At 46.1% G+C, this 13,184-nt stretch overlaps 1 protein-coding gene across 1 annotated transcript in view; it reads left to right on the top strand.

Annotated features, from left to right (window-relative positions):
• The first annotated feature begins 2,992 nt into the window (after positions 1-2,992).
• The window catches only part of CACHD1 (cache domain containing 1), a 233,449-nt gene continuing 223,257 nt past the window's right edge, over positions 2,993-13,184 (top strand). The window contains exon 1 of the mRNA XM_052637320.1: positions 2,993-3,232. Coding sequence (XP_052493280.1) covers positions 2,993-3,232 — 240 coding nt within the window. The remainder of the gene's footprint in view (positions 3,233-13,184) is intronic.

Raw genomic sequence — 13,184 nt, 5'->3', positions numbered from 1 at the left:
TGTCTAGGTTAGCAAGAGACAAGTTCAGATTTGACTTTTAGAAAGGTGATTTTGGTTGCAGCGTGGAGAATAGAAAGATGGGAGTGAGGTGGTCTCCATGGAGACCTTAGAGGAGACTGTGGTCATAATTACAGATAAGCTGTGATGTGCAGCTGAAGTCAACCAATGGGATACAGATGGAGAGCAGTGGATGGATGAGAGAGAGATGTGGGGAGTAAGGTACCTAGTTTGGGGTATGGGTAACATCCACCCAGATTTGCAGTATGGCATTGATTTAGGTGGAGAATAGCAGAAAGCAGGAATGAGTTTTAGTTCAAATGTGGCTAGTAGAATGTGTTCATGATAAGTCACTTCAGTCATCTCAAACTCTTAATGACCCCAGGGACTGTAGCCCGCCAGGCTCCTCTGTCCATGGGATTCTCCAGGCAAGAATACTGGAGTGGGTTGCCATGCCCTCCTCCAGGGGATCTTCCCAACCCAGGGATTGAACCTGTGTCTCTTATGTCTCCTGCATTGGCTGGTGGATTCTTTACCACTGGTGGCCACTGATATCTAGTAGAGAAGCTAGTAAGCAGTAAGAATTTTGGAAATCCCACTTAGAAGGGAGATTGAACTTTGTTTAGAAATTTGCAATACTCTGCTGTCTTGGTAATAATTGTAGGCATGGGTGTAACATGAGAGTTCTCAAAAAAACTTAAGTTAGAAAGGGGACGTAGTATTAGAATCCCAAGAAATAGAACCCAAGAAATAACAACATATGAAAGCTGAGTAAAGATGGAGAAGCCATTTTGAAAGAGTTGCTGAAAGAGGATGATTTGTGGCAATTTTGATGACAGTACCTTGAAGAATCTAAGACAAAAAATTAATGCTAGCTGTCATTTATTAGTTTTGGTTTTTTTTCCCCTCTTCCACTTACCACAGGGATGAATATGTTTTGTATCACTGATTATCATATGCCATGGTGTAACAATAAAAAAAAAAACAGTTATAGGATCTTCTTGATACCAAGTGTCAATTCAATTCTGGAGATGGAACACAATAGATAGATTTGTTTTAATCCCATCATTAATTCAAGAATCATTTTTAAAGTACTTACTTTGTGCTTGGTACTGAGCTAAGTGCGGATGATGGAGAAGTGGATTGGTCCCTGCCTTCAGCAAGCTTACCTTACTTCCAGGAAGCATTATGTAAAACAAGCGTTGTACATTATAAGTGACGTTGTTCCAAGAAGCCTGTGTGCCTCTCAAGGGGGGATAGAATGGAGAGTGTCACAAATGAAAACATAGAGTATAGCAGAGAGAGCGCCGATGGGGGAACTCAGAACCGAAAAAGAATCTTGAGGTAAAATGGGCCAGGGAAAGCTTGCGTTTTTAATACAACACCGTGAAAGAAGTAAAACAGAAGGTTTTGCTGTAAAGTGAAGAGAGCACCAAATCCAGGTTCTAGTCCTGCTAAGGCCTCTGCTAGACAGCCTTCACCTTCTCAGGCATGACTCTGGCCTCTAGGAACCTGCACGCAGGAACCTGGCTTGGAAGAATGGTGGCTTTACCACCCCCCAGCGCCCCCCCCCCCCCTTATCTATTTGTTTCAGGTGCTTCCAACAGGTGATTTCTCAGACAGCCTAAGCCAGAGTCAGGAGTAGGCAGGAAGGAAGTAAATTCCCTTCCCCCGCTGCAGAGAATGGATGTCTGGAGTGAATTCCAGCTCAGTAATTTTTTTGGTTTTGTTTTGTTTTTTGCTTTTGATGAGATCAGATGGTTCATTTCCAAAAAGAGACAGAAAGAACTACGTTCTATTTAAGAGCAATAGTCTCCGACTGCTTAAGGTCGGGATTTGCCTCTTATCCCCTGGGTGACCTTCGGCAATTTATTCCACCTCTCTAAGCCTCAGTCTTTGTTACCTAAAATTTGGGGATAAAGATACATACCTCACAGGGATGTGGTGAGGATTAAAGGATAATGTATACAAACCCCAGAGCACTGGGCCGGGCACATAGTAGTTGGTTAAAAACAAAAAGGAATCCATTGATCTAACAAATGCTAGCTATTGTTACTGATAACACCGAAGAAGAGCAGTGGGCACACAAATGGCAGTCCCGTCCTTCACAAGTCTCTGCCAGGCAGAAAGCCAGCGTCCTTAGAACTTAAAGGGACTTTCGATGGGTGGGATCCCGGAGTCCCTTCGCGGGGTCGGAGGTGGTGAGAGCTGGGGTGGGTAGCTGTCCCCGGCAACCAGAAAGTTCCAGGGACCCCCAGGTCTGGTACCCGAGCCGAGAGCCTGTTTTCGGGCCCGCGGCGTCTCCAGGGGCCGGTTCTGAGGCGGGAGCCGGGCAGAGAGAGGAGGGGCGACCGGGGGAATGTCCCCGCCTCTCTCCCCGCTTCCATAAATCACCGCAGCCGCGGCGGCCGCCGGGCCGGGAAGTGCACGGAGCCGGAGCGCAGCGTGGTGGCACCAGACACCTCCCTTTCCCCCGCCGCTGGCTTTCTTTCTTTCAGCTTTTTTTTTTTTTAAACCTCTCCCTGCTCGCTCGGGTGGCTGCCCCAGCCTACCAAGCCCGATCGCCGCTCCTCCTCCCAGGCTGCAGCCGCCCGCCTTCGCCGCCGCCTCTCTCCGCTGGGACCCGCGGGAAGCGAAAGCTCCGCGGCTCGCCTTGTGAGCCCCGCGGCCACGCACCGGGTGCGGACGCCGCAGCTCTCGCAGCCGCCCGCCGCCTCGCGGGGCCCGCGCCGGCGCCGGGGTCCGGGACACGGCTGGGGCCGTTGCTTGCTCTCCTGCCGCGGCCGCCCGATCCGGCGATGGTGGCCGCCCGCGCTCCCGCGCCGTAACTGGGCGCCCCCCTAAGTTTAGGAGCTGCCGGGGCGCGTAGAAGCTGCTGCAGAAGGGCGAGAAAGTTTTGCGGGGTGCGCCGAGCGGGCCCTGCGCGCACCACCCGGGGCTACCTCCCCGCTTCCCGGCTCTTGGAGCCCGTCGGCGGGGAGTGGGGGGAGGCGGCATGGCCCGAGAGCCAGAGGAAGAGGAGGCGGCAGGGGCGGCCGCCCTGGCCCGCGGGGGTCGGGGCTCGCTCGGACGGATCGGGGCGCGGCGGCCGCCCCTCTGGCTGCTCTGCCTGGTCGTGGGCTGGCTACTGGGGGCCGGGGCAGACGCCGAATTCTCTATTCTGGACGAGGCGCAAGTGCTGGCGAGCCAGATGCGGAGGCTGGCAGCGGAAGAGCTGGGGGTCGTCACCATGCAGGTAAGGGTCCCCCCACCCCTCATCCCTTGTGCCCGGGAGCTTGCCAGGCACATCCCGCCTCTCTCCTTTGCGCAGAGCCCGGTCCCATCCCCAGTACAGGTCACTTTAACCGAGCACCGACCTCGCCCGCATGCACAGAGCACCCTTTGCCCCGGACACCTCTGGCCTCTGCGTGGATCCCCTAACAACACACCAACTCCTTTTCCAAGTTCTTGGGTCTCCCTCTCTTTCTCCTGTGCGGAAGCCCCTGCCCTTTGCGCAGGACCCATTTCCCATGCCCCTACCCGAGCACAGCTCCATTATCTCGGCCAGGATTCTTAGGTTCCTTCGCGCCTCCTTTCCTAATTTGCACCAATTTCTCCCGCAGTCTTTTTTTTTTTTTTTTAACCCCGCCACCTCTACAAACTCCCCTTTTCCCTCTTTGTGTATCCATCCCAGGGCAGACGGTCCCGCCTGGCTCGGACGGTTTTCCGAGGCTCCCAGTCTGTACCCCCTTAATCACCTCTTCGGGTCCCCCCGACCGAGGCGCAAGAATGGGCGCCCGGAGGGCCGGCACCGCCGCGTGCGCAGCTGCTCCAGGGCCACCTGGGCCCCGGCTGAGAGCGTCCGGAGAGTGAACTCGGCTCTCCCTCTCCCAGCCCGGGTGCCTTGGGGGAGGGGCCGGCCTGGTAGACTCTTGGTAGATTCTCGACTCGTGCTGTGTAGGGGACATTTTTTGTTGCTTTCCGCTGTTGTTGGTTGCGCGCTGTCCGAATGTTTCTGTTTTGTTTTGTGTACGCCTTTTGGTATGTGGTGGAGGAAAAAGCAAGCATAGTGAATAAGGTTCCCATTTCTCTAAATTGTTTACCAGATCCGTCCTCCGGGGGAGGGGGTGGTGGTGGTGGTGCTAAAGAAAGATTGCCCGAGGCCAGTAAGAAATCCTGAAGATGTTACTAATAACCAACAGTACCAACAGTAGTAAAAAAAAAAAAAAAAATTGCTAAACAGCATCCACCTGGAGATTCTATCTCGCCGTTATTTTAACCTCTTTGGCCGGAAAGGCCCACTCGATTAGGAGAGGTTGAACTGACATTCCGAATCTGAAATATTTGCTGTAACAGTTTTCTGTAAAGTAAACTCATTCTTTGCTGTATTTGAACAATAATAATGGTGATGCATGTGGTTCACGAAAGAGCGAAGTTTCCAGGAACGTGTTCTCGGAAGAGGTTTCTGATTTCGATTCTACTGTGACCACCCTTCTACCTCCCATCGGGAGAGGTGTTTGAAAGTCACTTGGGATTCCGGTTTCTGATTTTTTTTTTTTTTTCCTTTACCCTCCCGCCCTGACCACCACCAGTCTCCTCCAAGGATGATACAGTTTTCCTGAAGTCAGTTCCCCCGACCTTTACCGCTGTAGTGAAAGACGGTTCGGTGGTTTGGTTTGTTTCAGGAGTGGATGGTTTGCCTGAAAGATAATTGTGTTTCTGTGCAGACACCAGCCCTGAAGGGCAGTAGAGTCCGATTTTTCTTCATTTGCATAATAGACAAACTTTTAAGATGCATCATTGAACTTTTCTATGCAGATCTTTTAGGTTCAGATTGTTATAATTTTTTCCATATGCATGTTCTGATTTCTGATGATTGCTGACAGAGTTCTCAGGAGTCAAGTGCCTTTTAGAGGAAATGAACTAAAATGTTAGGGAAAAACTAGAATTTCTTTTTCCACTGATGAATGTTTCAATTCAGAGGACACACAATTGTGTTCTTGCATAGAGACCCTCTTTTAATAAAGACATTTAATACATTACAGTTTTGGACAGTGATCTTAAGATTAGCAGGCATTTGTCATCTTCATCCCATCACTAGGGCTGGACAGGGGACCTTTGGGTCTCCCACCACTACCACCACCATATAAGTTAAGGACTAGCTTTTTCTAAGATGCTGACAGCAGTTTTACTGTTTCTCACCCAATCGTTGACAAAAGGTGAAATCGGATCCCAACACATTGTCTTTCAGGTAGGGATCCAAAACAAATGTAGTTTTAAAAGGCTTCCCTGTTGAAAGGGAGACACTTTAGAAGAAGAAGAAGAAAAAAAAAAAAGCTCTGATCAGTGGGGGGTTTGTGCCCAAATGGCCCTTTATCTCCTCCCAACTGGCCTCTTTCTAACACCTTTGCAACCTCATTGTGGAAGCTGGCCTCCTGGGGACAGGGTTTTGTCTGGCAAAATGTGAAGTGGCTTCTCTCCCTTTTTAAAAGGAGCAGCACATACTGTATTTAAATTCTTCTTCTTGAGCTGTATATTGATCTACCACTTGCCTCCTTCTGGGAAAATTGGGGGAAATCTCTTTTCAGTTTTGTTAGACTGCCAGCTTGTTTTTTTTTGGGGGGGGGGGGTTGGGGGGAGATATTTGTAAAATAAAATCTAAAGCAGGTTACATTTCTTGCCCTTAGAACAAGGTTGCCAGCCTCAAGTTTTCCTCTGTAAACCTCTGGGATTTGTTCAGTGGGTCTGAAATTATGTGGGTTTAGTTGTCTAAAGAGCAGATAATATAATCCCTCCTTGTGACATGTTGGATATTATAGCTGTGGAGCTAATCTGGTGCTCTGAGACAGGTAGCCTCATGTGGGTGTTAAGGTGAGTGGGGTCAAACTTCCATCCAAAGATATGAGGGAGTTGGAGAGAGGTGTCCTCCCTTTGCAGGAAAAGAATGTCCTCTCTCAATTAAGGGATCGACTCTTTTCACTTGACCTTGGCACGTCAAGTACAGTGCAGACCTTTCAGGGCAGCATCTTCTTTGACAAGAAACTTTGTGTAGGTTCATTTATGAATTAAAAACCTATTTCCAGACTTTTACGTCACTGCTGCTGAAATTCTCCAAAGACCATTTTTACTTTTGAGAAACTGCAAAGCTGCTTCCAAGGGGGGGAGGCCTGTTGTCACCTCTCAGAAGACAAGCACAAGGAAGAATTTTACAAAAACAAAACCCAGAACTTCTTTCAGCAGTGTAGTTTCCTGTGGCATGGTTTTTGTGCTGGCTGATAAAGAAAGTTTGAAAAGCAGCCTAGCTTAAAGATTTTCTTGGAAAGGTTTTTCTCATGGTGGCTGCCTGCTCATGGTTTTTTGTTGTGGTTCCTTTTTAGTAATGGACAAAGTTAAAAAAAAAAAATCTCTAAATGATTTGCACCAACTAATTTTGCCAGTGCCTTGGGAAAGTTGCCGCTGAATACTGCCCCCCTGGCAGCAGGCCTCATACATCATGAGTAAAAGTCAAAAACCTAATCATCATCTCCTCAGGGGTCTGGTGGAGTGAAACCATGGACATTGAGATCTAGGGAGCAGAGAATGGCTGTGTTCAGGGAGCCTTGTTTCTGCTTTTTCATTCATGCAAGAAGTTTTTTATTTTTTATTTTTTTATTTTTTTGAATGAAGGAGCATCATGGAATGGAAAGTTTCCATATTGGAAACCTGGGTTCCAGCTCTGCCACTTTAGAAGTTAGGTGATCTTGATCTGTAAAGATGGCAATGATGATTCTTCCTGGAGATCTGTTCTGTGGACTTAATGAAAATAGTGCATGTGAAAGCACCTGTTGATGTGGAGCTGGGTCTGGGAACTGTTGACAGATGTGGTTGTTCTTCAGTAAAGAGATTTCCTTAGAAGCTGACTGGGCACAGAGCACTATGCTAGCTGAGTGTTTGGTGGATTTAAAAGGAGATATTCCAGCACAGCCCCTTAAGGAGTTTACAATTTGGAGGTGGAGGTAAGGTTGCCCAGGTGAAACAATCAAGCAACAATGCCTGCTTGTGAGAAGGCATATCTGGCTCTGGGAGCCATTTCACCAGGCACTTATAAGGCCCATTTAACATTATATGACAATACAGGCTTCCTAACAGCAAGGATCTGGCACATAGCCAGGTTGCCCGCCTTGATGTTAATTCTAACTCAGCTCTGCTGAGCTGGGCATAGTCACTGTGAACTTGGCAGACGCACCAGCAGGTTGGTCAGACAGCTGCTGTATGGGGCCTGGAAGGGGGATGGGTGGGGAGAATCCTTCCAATAGGGGCAGAAGAAATGCCAGAAGTACAGTCTGAGGAGCTTCACCTCAAATGGAAGGAAAGGAGGCAGACAGGACAGAACTGATAGGCTCAGTAGCAGTGAGCTACTGACTGAAAATATAGCGCAGCATTGTAAATAGTGGCTGCAGCTGAAAGTGAAAGGGGAGGCTGACTTTGTATGCCCTAGAAAAGCATTAAGTTCATTGTTCATATTTGCATACATTCAACAAACTTTTGGGGAGACTTCTATGAGGGGCTTTGTCTTGGGCTTAAGCTGGGGATAGGGCTTCCCTGGTGGCTCAGAGGTTAAAGTGTCTGCCTGCAATGCGGAGGGTTGGGAAGATTCCCTGGAGAAGGAAATGGCAACCCACTCCAGTATTCTTGCCTGGAGAATCCCATGGACGGAGGAGCCTGGTGGGCTACAAAGAGTTGGACACGACAGAGTGACTTCACTTTCACTTTAAGCTGGGGATAGAAGGTAAATAAGATCTTGTCTGTGCCCTGAAGCTCTCAACTGATGAGGCAGACAGATACAAAAGGAGGTGTTTAGTGAGGGGCGGAGAAGTGTTAGAAAGCAGTGGGCTAGTACCATGCTGCAGAGAGGAACAGGGCATTATGGAAGTGCAGAGGAGGGCTGCCAAGATTATCTGGTGAGGTCATGAAGCTGACTACTCCTCCTGCAGCCTTTTAAGTGATCTGCCACACACAGAGGGCAGTCCTGAAAGCATCAGCAGCCTCAGATGTTAAGGAGAACCAAATAAGCAGTTCTTCAGACATTTCTGAGGCCCCTTGGTGGTACTGGACAAGGGAGTTGCTATGTCTTAAATTCTTGATTGGGGGGGGGGGGGGGTGACTGTAACTCTTGTACCTCTGCATATGGCTCCATGTCTTATTTCTCTGGCCATCACATCTAGGGCTTCTGTGGTTATTTCACATTAACACCCTGGTGGCCCTACTATAACTTCATGCTGATTTACAGTGATGTTTAGATAAGGTTGGCATTTGCCCCCTAGTCGTGTCAATCATACCAAGAATGGTATGTTTTAGGATGATTTGAATATGTACTTAGGCAATTGAGAACATTTTAGGAATGGAAAAAAATGCAAATAATGTTATTTGATTCTATGCCCTATGTGTAGTGTAAGCCCTAATGAGAAAGCTGCAGCCTTGTTTTCTTCTGAGATTGCTCATTTGGAGTAGAACAAAATTGACCATTGGTGGATGACTCTGAACTGAACTTGGTAAGAATGAGTGCAAAGAAAAACATGTTGAATCACTTCTGAGGGACTCTCCCCGGTGTGCTTAGTATCAGTACTTCCTCCCCTTCCTCTCCACTAATACCTGTCTTAGCTGCTTAGCTTTTTCCTGCCAGTTGTACTTAAATCTGGAGAGGTGTGGGGGAGGGGAAGGGGATGGTTTCACACTTAATAACTTCGTGTTATTTCTGGTTGCTGCTTGAAGAGTTCCTTCCTTGAGCTTAAGTGGATGAGCCAACAGGAACCTTGGAGAACTCTGGAAGTTTGGTATTAAGTGCAACGGGATTTGTTTTGAATCTGCTTCAACCTGGAGTAAAAGTATATTGGAGGTCAAAATATAAAGGGCACCAGTTTTGACTCTACTAGTTATTAACTCTGTCACTTCCAGTATATTATTAAATTACTTTTGAGCTTCATTTGGTTAATGGGGGGACTTCTTTTAGCACACAGTCTAACATAGGAACAATCAGTAAACAGAAATAAACATGGACAGTGTGTTTAGTGCCAGGGCACAGAACCTGGAAGCCAACAAAAATTTTGCAGCTCCAGAGCTGGAGTGAAACTGAAATCTAAGCTTCAGAACCTGCAGATTTCAGTGCAGTCAGTCCTCTGACCCAGGGATTACCAAAGTGTGGTGCACTGACCTCAGGGATGTGATGCAAAACCGTCCTTTGATATTTATGAAGAAAGTATTAGACCTGCCAATTAGAGTCATTTCTATTTACTTTTTTTTTTTTTTTTTTGGCTACACCACACAGCATGTGGGATCAAACCCTTGCTCCTTGCAGTGGAGGCATGAAATCCTAACCACTGGATCAGCAGGGAATTCCCTTATTTACTTTTAAGCTTTTTAATACAAGGATTTGAAAAAATATATAGAAGTAAAGAGAAGAGAATAAAAATATTCCTGTACCTCTCACCCGGCTTAAACAAGCTATCTACTTGTGGTCAGGCTGGTTTCGTCTCTGCCTCCACCTGCTCTTTTCCCTCCCCCCTGATTATTTTAAAGGAAATTCCAGGTATCCCATAATTTTATCTGTAACATATTTTATTACATTCTTAATTTCTATAGTAATGTTTTATAATAGGCATAATATATTGATATACTAGTATATAGAATTTGCAGTCCATCAATACAAATATTTTAGAGGGTATATGCTTGAAAATGTCTTATGACATGCCTGAGCAAAACGATTGCCGTGTGGTGGTGGTGGTGGTTTAGTTTCTCGGTCATGACATGGACTCCAGCCTGCCAGGCTTCTCTGTCCATGGAATTTCCCAGGTGAGGATGCTGGAGTGGGTTGCTATTTCCTTCTCCAGGGGATCATCTTGACCCAGGGATTGAACCCTGGTTTCCTGCATTGCAGGTGGATTCTTTTCCCACTGAGCCATTGTGCGTTCTGTAGCCCTTTGCAAAATAGCTGGTATCTTTGTCCAGCAGCCTCCTTTGCCTTCCAGATGTAACACCTAAGATTCTTTTGGGAAGCTCCTCTAGGACCCTTTTTTTCTCATGGGCATATGCCCTCTGGCCCTCATTTTCATGCCTTGCTTTCCCCATGAGGCTGTGAGTTTCTGTGTTTTCTTAGTGCCCAGCTTACAGTCTGAGCCATGTCTTCTCCTGCTTTCTCCCTATTTCAGAGATGGAAGGCAGGAAAGAGAAAGGAACAAAGCAAAATAAACTGTAAGGGAAGGGAAGAGGCTGAAGAGAAAAGGCTGACTGTGGACATAATTATCTTCTGATGAGTTTGTCAGCAGATTCCACTATAGAATCTGAGGCCAGGAGAGTGGAGGGGAAAGTATAAAATGTCCAGCGCTTTCCCTTCTAGAGCTCATGTTTTATCAGAGAAGCTAACTAACTTGAATGGGTCAAGGCGGTGTAGAAAAAAAATGCTGAAGTATGGGATCAAGATCCATGCCCACTCGGGGGTTGCTAACTCTAACATTTGCAAGGTTCAGTTAGGCAGAGTGAGGCAAGCCAGGTGTAGATCAGTAGGGCATGGTGTTGGTTGTTGGAAAGGGAGGGCACATGCCAGGGCTGAAAAGCAGGTGCTACCCAGCTCTGCCAATTGCTGCCATGTGGCAGTGTGGGGCCAGTGTTGCCACTTGACTCTGGTTTTCAGGAGAAGCTGGGTCTCTGGGTTTTCAATGAAATCTCTCAATTCTTAAAATGTTGGCAACTAATTCAGATAGAAAAAAAAAAAACAAAAAAAACAAAACACTGTGTGGGCCAAACCAAACATGCCAGCTGTCTGGATCAGGCCAGAAGCCACCAATTTGCAGTGTCTGGATTAGAATTACTCAGTGAGCTCTAGGAGGTAAAGTCAGTGATTGTGTGTAAAGATTCTGGGGAAGTAAGTTTCTATATAATAGAAAAGGACAGCTTTCTCATAGAACAGAGTTTAAGTTGGGTTGTTTTAGGAGATGAGCTTCCTGTCATCATAATTACTTAAACAGTCATTGAATGTTCATTTGGCGCCAGGCACCATGTTCATTCTGAGATATCCATCAGTTAATTTCCAAAGCAATGAAATGGTATGAAAAAGGAGGTTCCAGACGCTTGGAGAAAGTATGGCAGGGATATTAACCTGCTTAGGGGTGGAGGAAGGTTCTGGAAGGTCTTCCAGGAAACGTAGAATGAATAGGAATTGGTTAGCCAGAGGGTGGGGTTCCCAGAAGACTTTAGTGATGGCTCTTCAGAGAATGGAAAGATGGCCTTAAGGTTCGGAGCTTGGAGAGCTAGAGGGAAGGAAGGGCACAGGAAGGGTTCAGAGAAGCAAGCATACAGATTGGGTAGTAGAATCCTTGGATCCTTCATGGCAGTGAGGTATATGGCAGGTAACAACAAAACGCCCAGCTTACACTGGCTTGAGAGAGGAACAGGCTGCCCTACGTGATTGGACAGTCTGGGGAGGAGTTTGAGCCCGGCTAGGTTATGGCTCAGGTCATGTGGCCCCATTGCTCACATTCCCAAGTAGATTCTCCCCTTTTGTTTCCACATGACTGGCCAAACCTTCCTAGTGTTCAGTTGGGAACTAGCTGCTTTTTGTGCATGAATCTTGCCTTTGGAGAAGATGTGCTTAGGGGGAGATGAACTAGACACATGGAGAAATGAGGAGCTTGGTGCCTAGAAAGCTCACCTGAAGTCATTTAGGTTTTAGCTAAATGACTTAGCTAGATGCTTAGCGACCACCAGCCCCCAAGGCCTGCTCTGTACTTAGGTTCTTCTTCCCCCAGTCCAGTTTCATGAAAGCCTACTTTGCAGTCTCCCGGCCTCTGACCTGCACATGGGCTGGCTGGCCTCCCACTGTGTCCGGTGGCCTGCCCTGAGGGGCTGTACAAAAACCCAGGCTCAGCAGGCCTGCCCTGAGCCTGTCTTTGCTCCCTGATTCACTGATGAAGTGTATGAGCACTAGAAGGACCAGAGAGAAAGTCAGACCTCCCCCAGCCCTCATTTTATAGGTGAGAAACAGGCCCAATGGGTGGTGGCTGTCTAGAAGTCACACCAGTACTACATGATGGACCTTGAATTCAGGTCTTGACTTTTTAGGATTCTTACTTTTGGACACAGTACTTATCCCATGGGAGCTTCATTTTCCAAGAGATGTTTGCTTTAAAATGGAAAGGAAACTTGATTTAATCAAGAAGCTTTATTTTAATTTCTTCTTTTGAAAACAAAAAGTTTTGGCTTAGTTCTTTGATGATTGAGAACTTATAACTGATAGTCTCATTTGACAGATGACTTTTTTTTTTAAGCTGTTATTTAAATACTTAGAAGTCAGTGAGCCATTGAAGAAATACAAAATTCTGACTCCACAGTGATGTTAGCTATTTTTAAAACACCAAATTTAAGTAACCAATAACATTATAATTATGAACCTGTACAAACCAAAGTCTTTATTATTATTATTATTAAAAAGGTAAAGCATAAAAAGAAAACTTTAGGGAAGGAACAACTTTTGTGATTTTTTTTTTTTTTGGATGTATATAAAATCTTCAGAATGAAATTCTACCTGTAATTTTCAGGAAGAGTGCTATTTTAGAACTGAATTTCAGGACTGCATCTCTCTCCCTAGTTATTAGAAGCATGAAGCTCTTTCTTTTTGTGAGAATTGTAATAGTACAATTATTTCAAAGGGTTGTTTATTTGATTTGATAATGAAACAGAATAAATGTCATTTGAAAGCCTCTTTACCTTCCCCCTCTTCATTCTGAATTCAAAAGAAGTTTTCCCCTACTTCAGATTTACACAGTTCCATGATTTCTAAGTTAATTACAGTTACAACAGTTCTGATTCCCAAATACCAGTGTGGGTCAACTGAAAAGTAGCTTCGGGTCCATATTTCCCTGGAAATAGTGTGCTTTGTTGTCATTGTCGTAGAGAAGCCAGTGGAGGAAATTCTTATCTGTTGTACATGATAACATCCTGATTCTGTTCCAACCATAACAGTTATTTTAAAGACTAGGTCAAAGCCCAAGACTCCAGCACTTTTTCTTTTTTTCTGGATTCCCCTTGGATATATTTTTTTTTTCCATTTTATTTTTGCATTGAGTATTTTAAAAGATACTCTAAGGCCCTGGTGGAAGGGCAGGGAAAATCAGCAAGCCAGTGAGAATGAATCTGAATTTTTAATTAGGCTTTGAGTTGTTTCTTCAAAGTGTGGA

This window comes from Budorcas taxicolor, chromosome 3 (genome assembly GCF_023091745.1).
Source record: "Budorcas taxicolor isolate Tak-1 chromosome 3, Takin1.1, whole genome shotgun sequence".
Lineage (NCBI taxonomy): Eukaryota > Metazoa > Chordata > Mammalia > Artiodactyla > Bovidae > Budorcas > Budorcas taxicolor.
Note: the sequence above shows the minus strand (reverse complement) of the source record. Positions and strands in the feature narration are given on the sequence as shown.